Source organism: Procambarus clarkii, chromosome 85 (genome assembly GCF_040958095.1).
Source record: "Procambarus clarkii isolate CNS0578487 chromosome 85, FALCON_Pclarkii_2.0, whole genome shotgun sequence".
Taxonomy (NCBI): Eukaryota; Metazoa; Arthropoda; class Malacostraca; order Decapoda; family Cambaridae; genus Procambarus; species Procambarus clarkii.
Window position 1 is genome coordinate 18,974,888 of NC_091234.1, and position 19,200 is coordinate 18,994,087.

The 19,200-nt window shown below is 61.1% G+C and overlaps 1 protein-coding gene across 1 annotated transcript; it reads right to left on the bottom strand.

Moving 5' to 3' along the window:
• Nucleotides 1-201: 201 nt before the first annotated feature.
• On the bottom strand, nt 202-2,683 carry LOC138358724 (plectin-like). The gene is made up of 2 exons (XM_069316887.1): nt 2,672-2,683; nt 202-2,139 (listed from the first exon to the last, which is right to left on the bottom strand). Exons 1-2 carry the CDS (start codon nt 2,681-2,683, stop codon nt 202-204), a joined length of 1,950 nt encoding a protein of 649 aa, XP_069172988.1.
• Between the last annotated feature and the right edge of the window lie 16,517 nt (nt 2,684-19,200).

Here is a 19,200-nt window from a genome sequence, read left to right on the forward strand (position 1 = left end):
CCCTTCCCAGGTGTGTAAGTCTTCCAGTGACCCCCTTCCCAGGTGTGTAAGTCTTCCAGTGACCCCCTTCCCAGGTGTGTTAGTCTGTCCCTACTCTGGCGTCGACGTCCCCGAGGAAAATAAACTTACCAGATTTGGGGACTGGTGCAGCGATGATGTCGGGGTCCTCATAGAGCTTTCCCTTGTTGTCATCTGAGTTGGTCATGGTTGGGGCATACTCACTGATGTACCCCGCTTGCTGCCACGCGGGACCTGGAGTGTCACCAGGCGGTGGTTGGTGGCCTCTAGGAGCTTGGTAAGTGTCTGGGCGAGGAGGGACCTGGTGGCCTCTGGCAGCTGGGCAAGTGTCTGGGCGAGGAGGGACCTGGTGGCCTCTGGCTTGGCAAGTGTCTGGGCGAGGAGGGACCTGGTGGCCTCTGGTAGCTGAGCAAGTGTCTGGGCGAGGAGGGACCTGGTGGCCTCTGGTAGCTGAGCAAGTGTCTGGGCGAGGAGGGACCTGGTGGCCTCTGGTAGCTGAGCAAGTGTCTGGGCGAGGAGGGACCTGGTGGCCTCTGGTAGCTGAGCAAGTGTCTGGGCGAGGAGGGACCTGGTGGCCTCTGGTAGCTGAGCAAGTGTCTGGGCGAGGAGGGACCTGGTGGCCTCTGGTAGCTGAGCAAGTGTCTGGGCGAGGAGGGACCTGGTGGCCTCTGGTAGCTGAGCAAGTGTCTGGGCGAGGAGGGACCTGGTGGCCTCTGGTAGCTGAGCAAGTGTCTGGGCGAGGAGGGACCTGGTGGCCTCTGGCAGCTTGGCAAGTGTCTGGGCGAGGAGGGACCTGGTGGCCTCTGGCAGCTGAGCAAGTGTCTGGGCGAGGAGGGACCTGGTGGCCTCTGGTAGCTGAGCAAGTGTCTGGGCGAGGAGGGACCTGGTGGCCTCTGGTAGCTGAGCAAGTGTCTGGGCGAGGAGGGACCTGGTGGCCTCTGGTAGCTGAGCAAGTGTCTGGGCGAGGAGGGACCTGGTGGCCTCTGGCAGCTGAGCAAGTGTCTGGGCGAGGAGGGACCTGGTGGCCTCTGGCTTGGCAAGTGTCTGGGCGAGGAGGGACCTGGTGGCCTCTGGCAGCTGAGCAAGTGTCTGGGCGAGGAGGGACCTGGTGGCCTCTGGTAGCTGAGCAAGTGTCTGGGCGAGGAGGGACCTGGTGGCCTCTGGCAGCTGAGCAAGTGTCTGGGCGAGGAGGGACCTGGTGGCCTCTGGTAGCTGAGCAAGTGTCTGGGCGAGGAGGGACCTGGTGGCCTCTGGTAGCTGAGCAAGTGTCTGGGCGAGGAGGGACCTGGTGGCCTCTGGTAGCTGAGCAAGTGTCTGGGCGAGGAGGGACCTGGTGGCCTCTGGTAGCTGAGCAAGTGTCTGGGCGAGGAGGGACCTGGTGGCCTCTGGCAGCTTGGCAAGTGTCTGGGCGAGGAGGGACCTGGTGGTCTCTGGCAGCTGAGCAAGTGTCTGGGCGAGGAGGGACCTGGTGGCCTCTGGTAGCTGAGCAAGTGTCTGGGCGAGGAGGGACCTGGTGGCCTCTGGCAGCTTGGCAAGTGTCTGGGCGAGGAGGGACCTGGTGGCCTCTGGTAGCTGAGCAAGTGTCTGGGCGAGGAGGGACCTGGTGGCCTCTGGCAGCTGAGCAAGTGTCTGGGCGAGGAGGGACCTGGTGGCCTCTGGCTTGGCAAGTGTCTGGACGAGGAGGGACCTGGTGGCCTCTGGCAGCTGAGCAAGTGTCTGGGCGAGGAGGGACCTGGTGGCCTCTGGTAGCTGAGCAAGTGTCTGGGCGAGGAGGGACCTGGTGGCCTCTGGCAGCTGAGCAAGTGTCTGGGCGAGGAGGGACCTGGTGGCCTCTGGTAGCTGAGCAAGTGTCTGGGCGAGGAGGGACCTGGTGGCCTCTGGCAGCTGAGCAAGTGTCTGGGCGAGGAGGGACCTGGTGGCCTCTGGTAGCTGAGCAAGTGTCTGGGCGAGGAGGGACCTGGTGGCCTCTGGCAGCTGAGCAAGTGTCTGGGCGAGGAGGGACCTGGTGGCCTCTGGCAGCTGAGCAAGTGTCTGGGCGAGGAGGGACCTGGTGGCCTCTGGTAGCTGAGCAAGTGTCTGGGCGAGGAGGGACCTGGTGGCCTCTGGCAGCTGAGCAAGTGTCTGGGCGAGGAGGGACCTGGTGGCCTCTGGCAGCTGAGCAAGTGTCTGGGCGAGGAGGGACCTGGTGGCCTCTGGCAGCTGAGCCTAACCTTCTCACCTAACTTGTTCACGTGTGTGTGTGTGTGTGTGTGAAAATCCCAGTTGATTGAGAGTTGAGAGAGGCGGGCCCAAAGAGCCAGAGCTCAACCCCTCGCAAGCACAACTAGTCGAGTACAGGCCTTGAGGGTGCACGGCCCGGGTTCAAACCATGACTTGCACTTGATTTGGATTAAAGTGTGGGAGAGTTGCACCAATGGTGAGCCTCTCTCTCTCTGGTCCCGGCCTGTCTGGGTCCAGGGGTGAGACAGGTGGGACGACAGGAGACAGGTTACGGTGCCGGGGATGGCCACCAATGTCGTATCTCTCTCACTGCGCCCTGGGGCCAGATTCACGAAGCAGTTACGCAAGCACTTATGAATGTGGACCCGGATTCACGAAGCAGTTACGCAAGCACTTACTTACGAATGTGGACCCGGATTCACGAAGCAGTTACGAACGTGTACATCTTTCCTCAATCTTTGACGGCTTTGGTTACATTTATTAAACAGTTTACAAGCATGAAAACTTGCCAATCAACTGTTGTTATTGTTATAAACAGCCTCCTGGTGCTTCCGAGCTCATTAACTGTTTAATAATTGTAAACAAAGCCGCCAAAGATTGAGAAAAGATGTACAGGTTCGTAAGTGCTTGCGTAACTGCTTCGTGAATCTGGCGTGAAATTCGTGAATCTGGGTCCAACTTCCTAAAGGATGAACTGGTTCCTCAACAACTTGGGTTGGATGGTAGAGCGACGGTTTACCTTCATGCAGGCGGCCCACCACCTTGGAGAACGCGGCCCACCACATTGGAGAACGCGGCCCACCACCTTGGAGAACGCGGCCCACCACCTTGGAGAACGCGGCCCACCACCTTGGAGGAACGCGGCCCACCACCTTGGAGGAACGCGGCCCACCACCTTGGAGAACGCGGCCCACCACCTTGGAGAACGCGGCCCACCACCTTGGAGAACGCGGCCCACCACCTTGGAGAACGCGGCCCATCACCTTGGAGGAACGCGGCCCACCTCCTTGGAGAACGCGGCCCACCACCTTGGAGAACGCGGCCCACCACCTTGGAGAACGCAGCCCACCACCTTGGAGAACGCGGCCCACCACCTTGGAGAACGCGGCCCACCACCTTGGAGAACGCGGCCCACCACCTTGGAGAACGCGGCCCACCACCTTGGAGGAACGCGGCCCACCACCTTGGAGGAACGCGGCCCACTACCTTGGAGGAACGCGGCCCACCACCTTAGAGGAACGCGGCCCACCATCTTGGAGAACGCGGCCCACCACCTTGGAGAACGCGGCCCACCACCTTGGAGAACGCGGCCCACCACCTTGGAGAACGCGGCCCACCACCTTGGAGAACGCGGCCCACCTCCTTGGAGAACGCGGCCCACCACCTGGCCGAGGGGTCAGGCCATGCCAGTCCTGGAATGCAGGATTGGTAATTAGCTCTGCCTAGTTAGCATTGTTAATTACACTGCAGGTGAGCGGCTTCTGGGAGCAGCTGCAGGCGCTGTAAGGCCTATTGCTGCAGCCTGTCTGGCCCAGAGAGCTCTAGTGTAACGTCCTCCTGGCTCTAGTGTGACGTCCTCCTGGCTCTAGTGTGACATCCTCCTGGCTCTAGTGTGACGTCCTCCTGGCTCTAGTGTGACGTCCTCCTGGCTCTAGTGTAACGTCCTCCTGGCTCTAGTGTGACGTCCTCCTGGCTCTAGTGTGACATCCTCCTGGCTCAAGTGTGACGTCCTCCTGGCTCTAGTGTGACGTCCTCCTGGCTCTAGTGTGACGTCCTCCTGGCTCTAGTGTAACGTCCTCCTGGCTCTAGTGTGACGTCTTTCTGGCTCTAGTGTGACGTCCTCCTGGCTCTAGTGTGACGTCCTCCTGGCTCTAGTGTAACGTCCTCCTGGCTCTAGTGTGACGTCCTCCTGGCTCTAGTGTGACGTCCTCCTGGCTCTAGTGTGACGTCCTCCTGGCTCTAGTGTGACGTCCTCCTGGCTCTAGTGTAACGTCCTCCTGGCTCTAGTGTGACGTCCTCCTGGCTCTAGTGTGACATCCTCCTGGCTCAAGTGTGACGTCCTCCTGGCTCTAGTGTGACGTCCTCCTGGCTCTAGTGTGACGTCCTCCTGGCTCTAGTGTAACGTCCTCCTGGCTCTAGTGTGACGTCTTTCTGGCTCTAGTGTGACGTCCTCCTGGCTCTAGTGTAACGTCCTCCTGGCTCTAGTGTAACGTCCTCCTGGCTCTAGTGTGACGTCCTCCTGGCTCTAGTGTGACGTCCTCCTGGCTCTAGTGTGACGTCCTCCTGGCTCTAGTGTGACGTCCTCCTGGCTCTAGTGTGACGTCCTCCTGGCTCTAGTGTGACATCCTCCTGGCTCTAGTGTGACGTCCTCCTGGCTCTAGTGTGACGTTCTCCTGGCTCTAGTGTGACGTCCTCCTGGCTCTAGTGTGACGTCCTCCTGGCTCTAGTGTGACGTCCTCCTGGCTCTAGTGTGACGTCCTCCTGGCTCTAGTGTGACGTTCTCCTGGCTCTAGTGTGACGTTCTCCTGGCTCTAGTGTGACGTCCTCCTGGCTCAAGTGTGACGTCCTCCTGGCTCAAGTGTGACGTCCTCCTGGCTCTAGTGTGACGTCCTCCTGGCTCTAGTGTGACATCCTCCTGGCTCTAGTGTGACGTCCTCCTGGCTCTAGTGTGACGTCCTCCTGGCTCTAGTGTAACGTCCTCCTGGCTCTAGTGTGACGTCCTCCTGGCTCTAGTGTGACATCCTCCTGGCTCAAGTGTGACGTCCTCCTGGCTCTAGTGTGACGTCCTCCTGGCTCTAGTGTGACATCCTCCTGGCTCTAGTGTGACGTCCTCCTGGCTCTAGTGTGACGTCCTCCTGGCTCTAGTGTGACGTCCTCCTGGCTCTAGTGTGACGTCCTCCTGGCTCTAGTGTAACGTCCTCCTGGCTCTAGTGTGACGTCCTCCTGGCTCTAGTGTGACGTCCTCCTGGCTCTAGTGTGACGTCCTCCTGGCTCTAGTGTGACGTCCTCCTGGCTCTAGTGTGACGTCCTCCTGGCTCTAGTGTGACGTCCTCCTGGCTCTAGTGTGACGTCCTCCTGGCTCTAGTGTGACGTCCTCCTGGCTCTGGTGTGACATCCTCCTGGCTCAAGTGTGACATCCTCCTAACTCTAGTGTGACGTCCTCCTGGCTCTAGTGTAACGTCCTCCTGGCTCTAGTGTAACGTCCTCCTGGCTCTAGTGTGACGTCCTCCTGGCTCTAGTGTAACGTCCTCCTGGCTCTAGTGTGACGTCCTCCTGGCTCAAGTGTGACATCCTCCTAACTCTAGTGTGACGTCCTCCTGGCTCTAGTGTAACGTCCTCCTGGCTCTAGTGTAACGTCCTCCTGGCTCTAGTGTGACGTCCTCCTGGCTCTAGTGTGACGTCCTCCTGGCTCTAGTGTGACGTCCTCCTGGCTCTAGTGTGACGTCCTCCTGGCTCTAGTGTGACGTCCTCCTGGCTCTAGTGTGACGTCCTCCTGGCTCTAGTGTGACGTCCTGCTAAACTTACAGCTGTGTAACTTACAGTTGTGGTACATAACTGTAACATAAAGTTATTGTTGTGTAACTTTAGATAGGAGACACCTATCCTGTCCGGAAGCTAGCAGGAACTCCAAGAGATCCATAACTGTTAAGCACTCTCTGTATTAACCAATGTATATCTTGTAACCTTTAAATATCCAATACAGCAAAAGAAAGGGGAGTAGTGGGTCAAAGGAACACGGACACTACATTGGAGGGGACCTAAAACTCCCCTCTAATGTGTCATGTTTCCCAGTATTATGTGTCCCCTTCTTCCAGTCAGAGGTGCTACCCTCTTTCCAAATAACAATATATGTATATATTAGTTTTGTATATGATGAGAGGTGGTGGAGAGTGAGGAGGCCTAGGCTGAGCCTGGGAGTAGGCCTGTAAGAAATAATTAGGGCCTCGATCTGTCTCCCAAACTAATTTTATGAATTAATAATTTCGTTATGATATTGACGAGAAGTATTAACCAGTAGCTTAAATTCGTTGATTGGATGACGGGTAGATGGATTTAAATTGACAGTTTGTGCGTTTAAGGCTTTGCTGGAGCTTGGACCCGTCTCGGACCCGTGGATTAGACGGTAGAGACTATCCCAAGGTGGTTCACTTTGGGATAGTCACTACCGTCCCCATACCTGCGAGCTCCCATGTGGAGAGATCTATCCTCTCTATAACTCTCCACATGCAGATATCATCCCAAGTGGAACGTCAAAATTTCGTGGTAGATGGATGGAAAGCATTATAGAGAGACCGAGATCAATCCTGCAGTAATAATCCCTCTGGATTATTATACTCTGCTCATAGTAGTAGTCATCCATCAGTCTCAGGAGACTATGGAGTTGCGCTCTGGTTGTCGGTCTGGAGTGGCCTCTCCAGGGTGCAAAGCCACGGTAGGTTGATACGGGGGAGAAGCTGTTACCCATGCAGGGAGAAGCTGTTACCCATGCAGGGAGAAGCTGTTACCCATGCAGGGAGAAGCTGTTACCCATGCAGGGAGAAGCTGTCACCCATGCAGGGAGAAGCTGTTACCCATGCGGGGAGAAGCTGTTACCCATGCAGGGAGAAGCTGTTACCCATGCAGGGAGAAGCTGTTACCCATGCAGGGAGAAGCTGTTACCCATGCAGGGAGAAGCTGTTACCCATGCAGGGAGAAGCTGTTACCCATGCAGGGAGAAGCTGTCACCCATGCAGGGAGAAGCTGTTACCCATGCGGGGAGAAGCTGTTACCCATGCAGGGAGAAGCTGTTACCCATGCAGGGAGAAGCTGTTACCCATGCAGGGAGAAGCTGTTACCCATGCAGGGAGAAGCTGTTACCCACGCAGGGAGAAGCTGTTACCCATGCAGGGAGAAGCTGTTACCCACGCAGGGAGAAGCTGTTACCCATGCGGGGAGAAGCTGTTACCCATGCAGGGAGAAGCTGTTACCCATGCAGGGAGAAGCTGTTACCCATGCGGGGAGAAGCTGTTACCTATGCGGGGAGAAGCTGTTACCCATGCAGGGAGAAGCTGTTACCCATGCAGGGAGAAGCTGTTACCCATGCAGGGAGAAGCTGTTACCCATGCAGGGAGAAGCTGTCACCCATGCAGGGAGAAGCTGTTACCCATGCAGGGAGAAGCTGTTACCCACGCAGGGAGAAGCTGTTACCCATGCGGGGAGAAGCTGTTACCCATGCAGGGAGAAGCTGTTACCCATGCAGGGAGAAGCTGTTACCCATGCAGGGAGAAGCTGTTACCCATGCGGGGAGAAGCTGTTACCCATGCGGGGAGAAGCTGTTACCCATGCAGGGAGAAGCTGTTACCCATGCAAGGAGAAGCTGTTACCCATGCAGGGAGAAGCTGTTACCCATGCAGGGAGAAGCTGTTACCCATGCAGGGAGAAGCTGTTACCCATGCAGGGAGAAGCTGTTACCCATGCAGGGAGAAGCTGTCACCCATGCAGGGAGAAGCTGTTACCCATGCAGGGAGAAGCAGTTACCCACGCAGGGAGAAGCTGTTACCCATGCGCGGAGAAGCTGTTACCCATGCAGGGAGAAGCTGTTACCCATGCAGGGAGAAGCTGTTACCCATGCGGGGAGAAGCTGTTACCCATGCAGGGAGAAGCTGTCACCCATGCAGGGAGAAGCTGTTACCCATGCAGGGAGAAGCTGTTACCCATGCAGGGAGAAGCTGTTACCCATGCAGGGAGAAGCTGTTACCCATGCAGGGAGAAGCTGTCACCCATGCAGGGAGAAGCTGTTACCCATGCAGGGAGAAGCTGTTACCCATGCAGGGAGAAGCTGTCACCCATGCAGGGAGAAGCTGTTACCCATGCAGGGAGAAGCTGTTACCCACGCAGGGAGAAGCTGTTACCCACGCGGGGAGAAGCTGTTACCCACGCGGGGAGAAGCTGTTACCCATGCAGGGAGAAGCTGTTACCCATGCAGGGAGAAGCTGTTACCCATGCAGGGAGAAGCTGTTACCCATGCAGGGAGAAGCTGTTACCCATGCAGGGAGAAGCTGTTACCCATGCAGGGAGAAGCTGTTACCCATGCAGGGAGAAGCTGTTACCCATGCAGGGAGAAGCTGTTACCCATGCAGGGACAAGCTGTTACCCATGCAGGGAGAAGCTGTTACCCATGCAGCAGGTAAACAGCCTTCAACTCCCCTGGGTTGACTCCCGGTTGGGGTACCCAGTCAAATTGGTTAAGCAATACCCAAAATAGGCTATTGTGTTTGTGGGTCGCTAATGGCGTGGTTCTTGATAGGTCGTGTTGTAGCGACCAGGGGCCAGATTCACGAAGCAGTTACGCAAGAACATACGAACCTGGGGCCAGATTCACGAAGCAGTTACGCAAGAACATACGAACCTGGGGCCAGATTCACGAAGCAGTTACGCAAGAACATGCAAACCTGGGGCCAGATTCACGAAGCAGTTACGCAAGAACATACGAACCTGGGGCCAGATTCAGGAAGCAGTTACGCAAGAACATGCAAACCTGGGGCCAGGTTCACGAAGCAGTTACGCAAGTACATACGAACCTGGGGCCAGATTCACGAAGCAGTTACACAAGCACTTACGAACCTGTCCATCTTTTCTCAATCTTTGGCGGCTTTGTTTACAGTTATTAAACAGTTAATGAGCTCGGAAGCACCAGGAGGCTGTTTATAACAATAACAACAGTTGATTGGCAAGTTTTCATGCTTGTAAACTGTTTAATAAATGTAACCAAAGCCGTCAAATATTGAGGAAAGATGTACACGTTCGTAAGTGCTTGCGTAACTGCTTCGTGAATCTGGCCCCAGGTTCGTATGTACTTGCGTAACTGCTTCGTGAATCTGGCCCCAGGTTCGTAAGTACTTGCGTAACTGCTTCGTGAATCTGGCCCCAAGGTTCGTATGTACTTGCGTAACTGCTTCGTGAACCTGGCCCCAGGTTCGTAAGTACTTGCGTAACTGCTTCGTGAATCTGGCCCCAGGTTCGTAAGTACTTGCGTAACTGCTTCGTGAATCTGGCCCCAGGTTCGTAAGTACTTGCGTAACTGCTTCGTGAATCTGGCCCCAGGTTCGTAAGTACTTGCGTAACTGCTTCGTGAATCTGGCCCCAGGTTCGTAAGTACTTGCGTAACTGCTTCGTGAACCTGGCCCCAGGTGTTGACCGGCCTCCAGGTCACCCTTGGGTCATCACATTATGAGGTCAACACAGGGCTATGAAGGTTGGTCATTATTTATAAATCTAAGCTCAGGGAAGTATTAATGAGGCTTCTATATAAAGACAATAATATCACCATATTTTACACATATTTTACACATATTATTTTACACACATTTACACCTCACACATATTTTATATGTAACGAGTGCTTGAGAATAGCGGTAATTACCACTAGGGTCCGGCTCCCTCGGGGGAGGCCCTGGGGGTCACTACCCCGGACCCACAGACCCGGCGGGGGCCTGGTGGCTCAGTGGAAAGTGCTCGGGATTCGTAATCCTGGAAACCGGGAAACTATCCCCAGCGATGAAGGAAATAAATGGGCAGGGGTTCTTTCACTCTGATGCATCTGTTCATCTAGCAGTAAATAGGTAACTGGGAGTTAGATAGCTGTTACGGGCTGCTTCCTGGGGGGGGTGGAGGGGGGGGGGAGTTGATTGATAGTTGAGAGGCGGGTCGAAAGAGCCAGAGCTCAACCCCCGCAAGCTCAGCTAGGTACACAGGAACCCCTGAGGCGAGGCACACAGCACCACCTGCCCCCTGGGGTGGGGGCTGTCTCCCCCCCTCACACAGCACCACCTGCCCCCTGGGGTGGAGGCTGTCTCCCCCCCCTCACACCACCACCTGCCCCCTGGGGTGGGGGCTGTCCCCCCCCTCACACAGCACCACCTGCCCCCTGGGGTGGGGGCTGTCTCCCCCCCTCACACAGCACCACCTGCCCCCTGGGGTGGAGGCTTTCTCACCCCTCACACAGCACCACCTGCCCCCTGGGGTGGGGGCTGTTTCCCACACCTCACACAGCACCACCTGCCCCCTGGGGTGGGGGCTGTCTCCCCCCCCTCACACAGCACCACCTGCCCCCTGGGGTGGGGGCTGTCTCCCCCCCCCCTCACACAGCACCACCTGCCCCCTGGGGTGGGGGCTGTCTCCCCCCCCCCCTCACACAGCACCACCTGCCCCCTGGGGTGGAGGCTGTCTCCCCCCCTCACAGCACCACCTGCCCCCTGGGGTGGGGGCTGTCCCCCCCCTCACACAGCACCATCTGCCCCCTGGGGTGGGGGCTGTCTCCCCCCTCACACAGCACCACCTGCCCCCTGGGGTGGGGGCTGTCCCCCCCCCTCACACAGCACCACCTGCCCCCTGGGGTGGGGGCTGTCTCCCCCCCCCTCACACAGCACCACCTGCCCCCTGGGGTGGAGGCTGTCTCCCCCCCTCACAGCACCACCTGCCCCCTGGGGTGGGGGCTGTCCCCCCCCCCTCACACAGCACCATCTGCCCCCTGGGGTGGAGGCTTTCTCACCCCTCACACAGCACCACCTGCCCCCTGGGGTGGGGGCTGTCCCCCCCCTCACAGCACCACCTGCCCCCTGGGGTGGGGGCTGTCTCCCCCCCCTCACACAGCACCACCTGCCCCCTGGGGTGGGGGCTGTCTCCCCCCTCACACAGCACCACCTGCCCCCTGGGGTGGAGGCTGTCTCCCCCCCTCACACAGCACCACCTGCCCCCTGGGGTGGGGGCTGTCCCCCCCCCTCACACAGCACCACCTGCCCCCTGGGGTGGAGGCTGTCTCCCCCCCTCACACAGCACCACTTGCCCCCTGGGGTGGGGGCTGTCCCCCCCCCTCACAGCACCACCTGCCCCCTGGGGTGGGGGCTGTCCCCCCCCCTCACACAGCACCATCTGCCCCCTGGGGTGGAGGCTTTCTCACCCCTCACACAGCACCACCTGCCCCCTGGGTGGGGGGCTGTCCCCCCCCTCACAGCACCACCTGCCCCCTGGGGTGGGGGCTGTCTCCCCCCCCTCACACAGCACCACCTGCCCCCTGGGATGGGGGCTGTCTCCCCCCCTCACACAGCACCACCTGCCCCCTGGGGTGGAGGCTGTCTCCCCCCCTCACACAGCACCACCTGCCCCCTGGGGTGGGGGCTGTCCCCCCCCCCTCACACAGCACCACCTGCCCCCTGGGGTGGGGGCTGTCTCCCCCCCCTCACACAGCACCACCTGCCCCCTGGGGTGGAGGCTGTCTCCCCCCTCACACAGCACCACCTGCCCCCTGGGGTGGGGGCTGTCCCCCCCCCCCTCACAGCACCACCTGCCCCCCTGGGGTGGGGGCTGTCTCCCCCCCCTCACACAGCACCACCTGCCCCCTGGGGTGGAGGCTGTCTCCCCCCCTCACACAGCACCACCTGCCCCCTGGGGTGGGGGCTGCCCCCCCCTCACACAGCACCACCTGCCCCCTGGGGTGGGGGCTGTCCCCCCCCCCTCACATAGCACCACCTGCCCCCTGGGGTGAGGGCTGTCCCCCCCCCTCACACAGCACCACCTGCCCCCTGGGGTGGGGGCTGTCCCCCCCCCCTCACAGCACCACCTGCCCCCTGGGGTGGGGGCTGTCTCCCCCCCCCTCACACAGCACCACCTGCCCCCTGGGGTGGAGGCTGTCCCCCCCTCACACAGCACCACCTGCCCCCTGGGGTGGGGGCTGCCCCCCCCTCACACAGCACCACCTGCCCCCTGGGGTGGGGGCTGTCTCCCCCCCCCCTCACACAGCACCACCTGCCCCCTGGGGTGGAGGCTGTCTCCCCCCTCACACAGCACCACCTGCCCCCTGGGGTGGGGGCTGCCCCCCCCTCACACAGCACCACCTGCCCCCTGGGGTGGGGGCTGTCTCCCCCCCCCCCTCACACAGCACCACCTGCCCCCTGGGGTGGAGGCTGTCTCCCCCCCCCTCACACAGCACCACCTGCCCCCTGGGGTGGGGGCTGTCTCCCCCCCCCCTCACACAGCACCACCTGCCCCCTGGGGTGGAGGCTGTCTCCCCCCCCCTCACACAGCACCACCTGGCCCCTGGGGTGGAGGCTGTCTCCCCCCCCTCACACAGCACCACCTGCCCCCTAGGGTGGGGGCTGCCCCCCCCCCCCCTCACACAGCACCACCTGCCCCCTGGGGTGGAGGCTGTCTCCCCCCCCCTCACACAGCACCACCTGCCCCCTGGGGTGGGGGCTGTCCCCCCCCCCCTCACACAGCACCACCTGCCCCCTGGGGTGGAGGCTGTCTCACCCCCTCACAGCACCATCTGCCCCCTGGGGTGGGGGCTGTCTCCCCCCCCTCACACAGCACCACCTGCCCCCTGGGGTGGGGGCTGTCCCCCCCCTCACAGCACCATCTGCCCCCTGGGGTGGGGGCTGTCTCCCCCCCTCACACAGCACCACCTGCCCCCTGGGGTGGAGGCTGTCTCCCCCCCCCTCACACAGCACCACCTGCCCCCTGGGGTGGGGGCTGTCCCCCCCCCTCACAGCACCATCTGCCCCCTGGGGTGGGGGCTGTCTCCCCCCCCCTCACACAGCACCACCTGCCCCCTGGGGTGGGGGCTGTCCCCCCCTCACACAGCACCACCTGCCCCCTGGGGTGGAGGCTGTCTCCCCCCCCCTCACACAGCACCACCTGCCCCCTGGGGTGGGGGCTGTCCCCCCCCTCACACAGCACCACCTGCCCCCTGGGGTGGAGGCTGTCCCCCCCCCCTCACACAGCACCACCTGCCCCCTGGGGTGGGGGCTGTCCCCCCCCCTCACACAGCACCACCTGCCCCCTGGGGTGGGGGCTGTCCCCCCCCTCACACAGCACCACCTGCCCCCTGGGGTGGGGGCTGTCCCCCCCCCCCCTCACACAGCACCACCTGCCCCCTGGGGTGGAGGCTGTCCCCCCTCACACAGCACCACCTGCCCCCTGGGGTTGGGGCTGTCCCCCCCTCACACAGCACCACCTGCCCCCTGGGGTGGGGGCTGTCCCCCCCCCTCACACAGCACCACCTGCCCCCTGGGGTGGGGGCTGTCCCCCCTCACACAGCACCACCTGCCCCCTGGGGTGGAGGCTGTCCCCCCCTCACACAGCACCACCTGCCCCCTGGGGTGGAGGCTGTCCCCCCCTCACACAGCACCACCTGCCCCCTCGGGTGGGGGCTGTCTCCCCCCTCACACAGCACCACCTGCCCCCTGGGGTGGGGGCTGTCCCCCCCCTCACACAGCACCACCTGCCCCCTGGGGTGGGGGCTGTCCCCCCCCTCACACAGCACCACCTGCCCCCTGGGGTGGGGGCTGTCCCCCCCCCTCACACAGCACCACCTGCCCCCTGGGGTGGAGGCTGTCCCCCCCTCACACAGCACCACCTGCCCCCTGGGGTGGGGGCTGTCCCCCCCTCACACAGCACCACCTGCCCCCTGGGGTGGGGGCTGTCCCCCCCCCCCCTCACACAGCACCACCTGCCCCCTGGGGTGGGGGCTGTCCCCCCTCACACAGCACCACCTGCCCCCTGGGGTGGAGGCTGTCCCCCCTCACACAGCACCACCTGCCCCCTGGGGTGGAGGCTGTCCCCCCCTCACACAGCACCACCTGCCCCCTCGGGTGGGGGCTGTCTCCCCCCTCACACAGCACCACCTGCCCCCTGGGGTGGGGGCTGTCTCCCCCCTCACACAGCACCACCTGCCCCCTGGGGTGGGGGCTGTCTTTCCCCCTCACACAGCCCACCTGCCCCCTGGGGTGGGGGCTGTCTCCCCCCCTCACACAGCACCACCTGCCCCCTGGGGTGGGGGCTGTCTCCCCCCTCACACAGCACCACCTGCCCCCTGGGGTGGGGGCTGTGACCCCAACACGGGGGAGCAGCCGTGGTCCGCCAGCTTCAATCTTTTATTGATCCCGAAGCTGCTGGTTCCCTGACCTCAGTGGAAGCCTGGAACACCATCAGGCGAAGACCAGCCCCCGCTGCTGGAAGACCAGCCCCCGCTGCTGGAAGACCAGCCCCCGCTGCTGGAAGACCAGCCCCCGCTGCTGGAAGACCAGCCCCCGCTGCTGGAAGACCAACACCCACTGCTGGAAGACCAACACCCACTGCTGGAAGACCAGCCCCCCGCTGCTGGAAGACCAGCCCTCGCTGCTGGAAGACCAACACCCACTGCTGGAAGACCAACACCCACTGCTGGAAGACCAGCCCCCGCTGCTGGAAGACTAGCCCCCGCTGCTGGAAGACCAGCCCCCGCTGCTGGAAGACCAACACCCACTGCTGGAAGACCAACACCCACTGCTGGAAGACCAGCCCCCGCTGCTGGAAGACCAACACCCACTGCTGGAAGACCAGCCCCCGCTGCTGGAAGACCAGCCCCCGCTGCTGGAAGACCCGCCCCCGCTGCTGGAAGACCAACACCCACTGCTGGAAGACCAACACCCACTGCTGGAAGACCAGCCCCCGCTGCTGGAAGACCAGCCCCCGCTGCTGGAAGACCAGCCCCCGCTGCTGGAAGACCAGCACCCGCTGCTGGAAGACCAGCCCCCGCTGCTGGAAGACCAGCCCCCGCTGCTGGAAGACCAGCACCCGCTGCTGGAAGACCAGCCCCCGCTGCTGGAAGACCAGCACCCGCTGCTGGAAGATCAGCACCCGCTGCTAGAAGACCAGCCCCCGCTGCTGGAAGACCAGCCCCCACTGCTGGAAGGAGGGAAGGGAACTATAAGGACAAAGCTCTAAGCAACAACGACTATATAGCACTGGGAAGGGGTCAGGATAAGGATTTGGGATGGTACGGTGGGAAGGAATGGTGCCCAACCACTTGGACGGTCGGGGGATTGAACGCCGACCTGCATGAAGCGAGACCGTCGCTCTACCGTTCTACTAATGCGGGAAAACGGCCACCTTTACAAAGTCCATACATACCACACCTGCATTTAATTTGTCTGCTAATAGATTGTCTGATTGGTCATCCAGACTGATTGGTCAAGTGATCGGGAAAAACAGGATTTTCCCCACTTTAAATCCCCGTCAAGCAGGGTTGTGAAGGCCATTGTTCTCCATAAGACTGGCAATTAGACCCTTAATCACTCGTTCCAAAGCGTCAATTATGTGTGAGGTTGGCGCGGGTGTTGTATAGTGTTAAGCAAGGGTTCAACACCTCCCGTAAGGAAAGGAGATCTTCCTGCTGATTTAAGGGTTGCTGGTGTCTTCTCTGTATTCAAGCTCTTTCTTCATATTACACTGAGCGCTCGTGCTCAAGCTGCTTCACGCTTCTTTATGAATATTAAATCTCAGGAGTGGCCCCCAGGGGGTAGTGGAGCCCCCGGGGGGAGTGGTGGCCCCCAGGGGGGAGTGGTGGCCCCCGGGGGGTAGTGGAGGCCCCCCGGGGGTAGTGGTGGCCCCCGGGGGGTAGTGGAGCCCCCGGGGGGAGTGGTGGCCCCTAGGGGGGAGTGGAGGCCCCCCAGGGGGAGTGGAGACCCCCCAGGGGGGAGTGGAGGCCCCCCCCGGGGGGAGTGGAGGCCCCCGGGGGGAGTGGAGGCCCCCGGGGGGAGTGGAGGCCCCCGGGGGCCTATTGCTTGGGTATGTTGTCAAGTTTTCAATGTCTTTTTGGGTTTTGTTTGTGTCATATATATTGCCAGAGTTTTGGGTATGTCTCATCACCGAGCTGTGGTGGGTATGTGGCCCTGCGGGCCGCTCCAAGCAACAGCCTGGTGGACCAAACTCTCACAAGTCAAGCCTGGCCTGCGGGCCGCTCCAAGCAACAGCCTGGTGGACCAAACTCTCACAAGTCAAGCCTGGCCTGCGGGCCGCTCCAAGCAACAGCCTGGTGGACCAAACTCTCACAAGTCAAGCCTGGCCTGCGGGCCGCTCCAAGCAACAGCCTGGTGGACCAAACTCTCACAAGTCAAGCCTGGCCTGCGGGCCGCTCCAAGCAACAGCCTGGTGGACCAAACTCTCACAAGTCAAGCCTGGCCTGCGGGCCGCTCCAAGCAACAGCCTGGTGGACCAAACTCTCACAAGTCAAGCCTGGCCTGTGGGCCGCTCCAAGCAACAGCCTGGTGGACCAAACTCTCACAAGTTGAGTCTGGCCTCGGGCCGCTCCAAGCAACAGCCTGGTGGACCAAACTCTCACAAGTCAAGCCTGGCCTCGGGCCGCTCCAAGCAACAGCCTGGTGGACCAAACTCTCACAAGTCAAGCCTGGCCTCGGGCCGCTCCAAGCAACAGCCTGGTGGACCAAACTCTCACAAGTCAAGCCTGGCCTGCGGGCCGCTCCAAGCAACAGCCTGGTGGACCAAACTCTCACAAGTCAAGCCTGGCCTGCGGGCCGCTCCAAGCAACAGCCTGGTGGACCAAACTCTCACAAGTTGAGTCTGGCCTGCGGGCCGCTCCAAGCAACAGCCTGGTGGACCAAACTCTCACAAGTTGAGTCTGGCCTGCGGGCCACTCCAAGCAACAGCCTGGTGGACCAAACTCTCACAAGTTGAGTCTGGCCTGCGGGCCGCTCCAAGCAACAGCCTGGTGGACCAAACTCTCACAAGTCAAGCCTGGCCTGCGGGCCGCTCCAAGCAACAGCCTGGTGGACCAAACTCTCACAAGTCAAGCCTGGCCTGCGGGCCGCTCCAAGCAACAGCCTGGTGGACCAAACTCTCACAAGTCAAGCCTGGCCTGCGGGCCGCTCCAAGCAACAGCCTGGTGGACCAAACTCTCACAAGTCAAGCCTGGCCTGCGGGCCGCTCCAAGCAACAGCCTGGTGGACCAAACTCTCACAAGTCAAGCCTGGCCTGCGGGCCGCTCCAAGCAACAGCCTGGTGGACCAAACTCTCACAAGTCGAGTCTGGCCTCGGGCCGCTCCAAGCAACAGCCTGGTGGACCAAACTCTCACAAGTCAAGCCTGGCCTCGGGCCGCTCCAAGCAACAGCCTGGTGGACCAAACTCTCACAAGTCAAGCCTGGCCTCGGGCCGCTCCAAGCAACAGCCTGGTGGACCAAACTCTCACAAGTCAAGCCTGGCCTGCGGGCCGCTCCAAGCAACAGCCTGGTGGACCAAACTCTCACAAGTCAAGCCTGGCCTGCGGGCCGCTCCAAGCAACAGCCTGGTGGACCAAACTCTCACAAGTCAAGCCTGGCCTCGGGCCGCTCCAAGCAACAGCCTGGTGGACCAAACTCTCACAAGTCAAGCCTGGCCTGCGGGCCGCTCCAAGCAACAGCCTGGTGGACCAAACTCTCACAAGTCAAGCCTGGCCTCGGGCCGCTCCAAGCAACAGCCTGGTGGACCAAACTCTCACAAGTCAAGCCTGGCCTCGGGCCGCTCCAAGTAACAGCCTGGTGGACCAAACTCTCACAAGTCAAGCCTGGCCTACGGGCTGCTCCAAGCAACAGCCTGGTGGACCAAACTCTCACAAGTCAAGCCTGGCCTCGGGCCGCTCCAAGCAACAGCCTGGTGGACCAAACTCTTCACAAGTCAAGCCTGGCCTGCGGACCGCTCCAAGCAACAGCCTGGTGGACCAAACTCTCACAAGTCAAGCCTGGCCTCGGGCCGCTCCAAGCAACAGCCTGGTGGACCAAACTCTCACAAGTTCAAGCCTGGCCTGTGGGCCGCTCCAAGCAACAGCCTGGTGGACCAAACTCTCACAAGTTCAAGTCTGGCCTGTGGGCCGCTCCAAGCAACAGCCTGGTGGACCAAACTCTCACAAGTTCAAGCCTGGCCTGTGGGCCGCTCCAAGCAACAGCCTGGTGGACCAAACTCTCACAAGTCAAGCCTGGCCTGCGGGCCGCTCCAAGCAACAGCCTGGTGGACCAAACTCTCACAAGTCAAGCCTGGCCTGCGGGCCGCTCCAAGCAACAGCCTGGTGGACCAAACTCTCACAAGTCAAGCCTGGCCTGTGGGCCGCTCCAAGCAACAGCCTGGTGGACCAAACTCTCACAAGTTGAAGCTGGCCTGTGGGCCGCTCCAAGCAACAGCCTGGTGGACCAAACTCTCACAAGTTGAGTCTGGCCTGTGGGCCGCTCCAAGCAACAGCCTGGTGGACCAAACTCTCACAAGTTGAGTCTGGCCTGTGGGCCGCTCCAAGCAACAGCCTGGTGGACCAAACTCTCACAAGTTGAGTCTGGCCTGTGGGCCGCTCCAAGCAACAGCCTGGTGGACCAAACTCTCACAAGTTGAGTCTGGCCTGTGGGCCGCTCCAAGCAACAGCCTGGTGGACCAAACTCTCACAAGTTGAGTCTGGCCTGTGGGCCGCTCCAAGCAACAGCCTGGTGGACCAAACTCTCACAAGTTGAGTCTGGCCTGTGGGCCGCTCCAAGCAACAGCCTGGTGGACCAAACTCTCACAAGTCAAGCCTGGCCTCGGGCCGCTCCAAGCAACAGCCTGGTGTACCAAACTCTCACAAGTCAAGCCTGGCCTCGGGCCGCTCCAAGCAACAGCCTGGTGGACCAAACTCTCACAAGTCAAGCCTGGCCTCGGGCCGCTCCAAGCAACAGCCTGGTGGACCAAACTCTCACAAGTCAAGCCTGGCCTCGGGCCGCTCCAAGCAACAGCCTGGTGGACCAAACTCTCACAAGTCAAGCCTGGCCTCGGGCCGCTCCAAGCAACAGCCTGGTGGACCAAACTCTCACAAGTCAAGCCTGGCCTCGGGCCGCTCCAAGCAACAGCCTGGTGGACCAAACTCTCACAAGTCAAGCCTGGCCTCGGGCCGCTCCAAGCAACAGCCTGGTGGACCAAACTCTCACAAGTCAAGCCTGGCCTCGGGCTGCTCCAAGCAACAGCCTGGTGGACCAAACTCTCACAAGTCAAGCCTGGCCTGCGGGCCGCTCCAAGCAACAGCCTGGTGGACCAAACTCTCACAAGTCAAGCCTGGCCTCGGGCCGCTCCAAGCAACAGCCTGGTGGACCAAACTCTCACAAGTCAAGCCTGGCCTGCGGGCCGCTCCAAGCAACAGCCTGGTGGACCAAACTCTC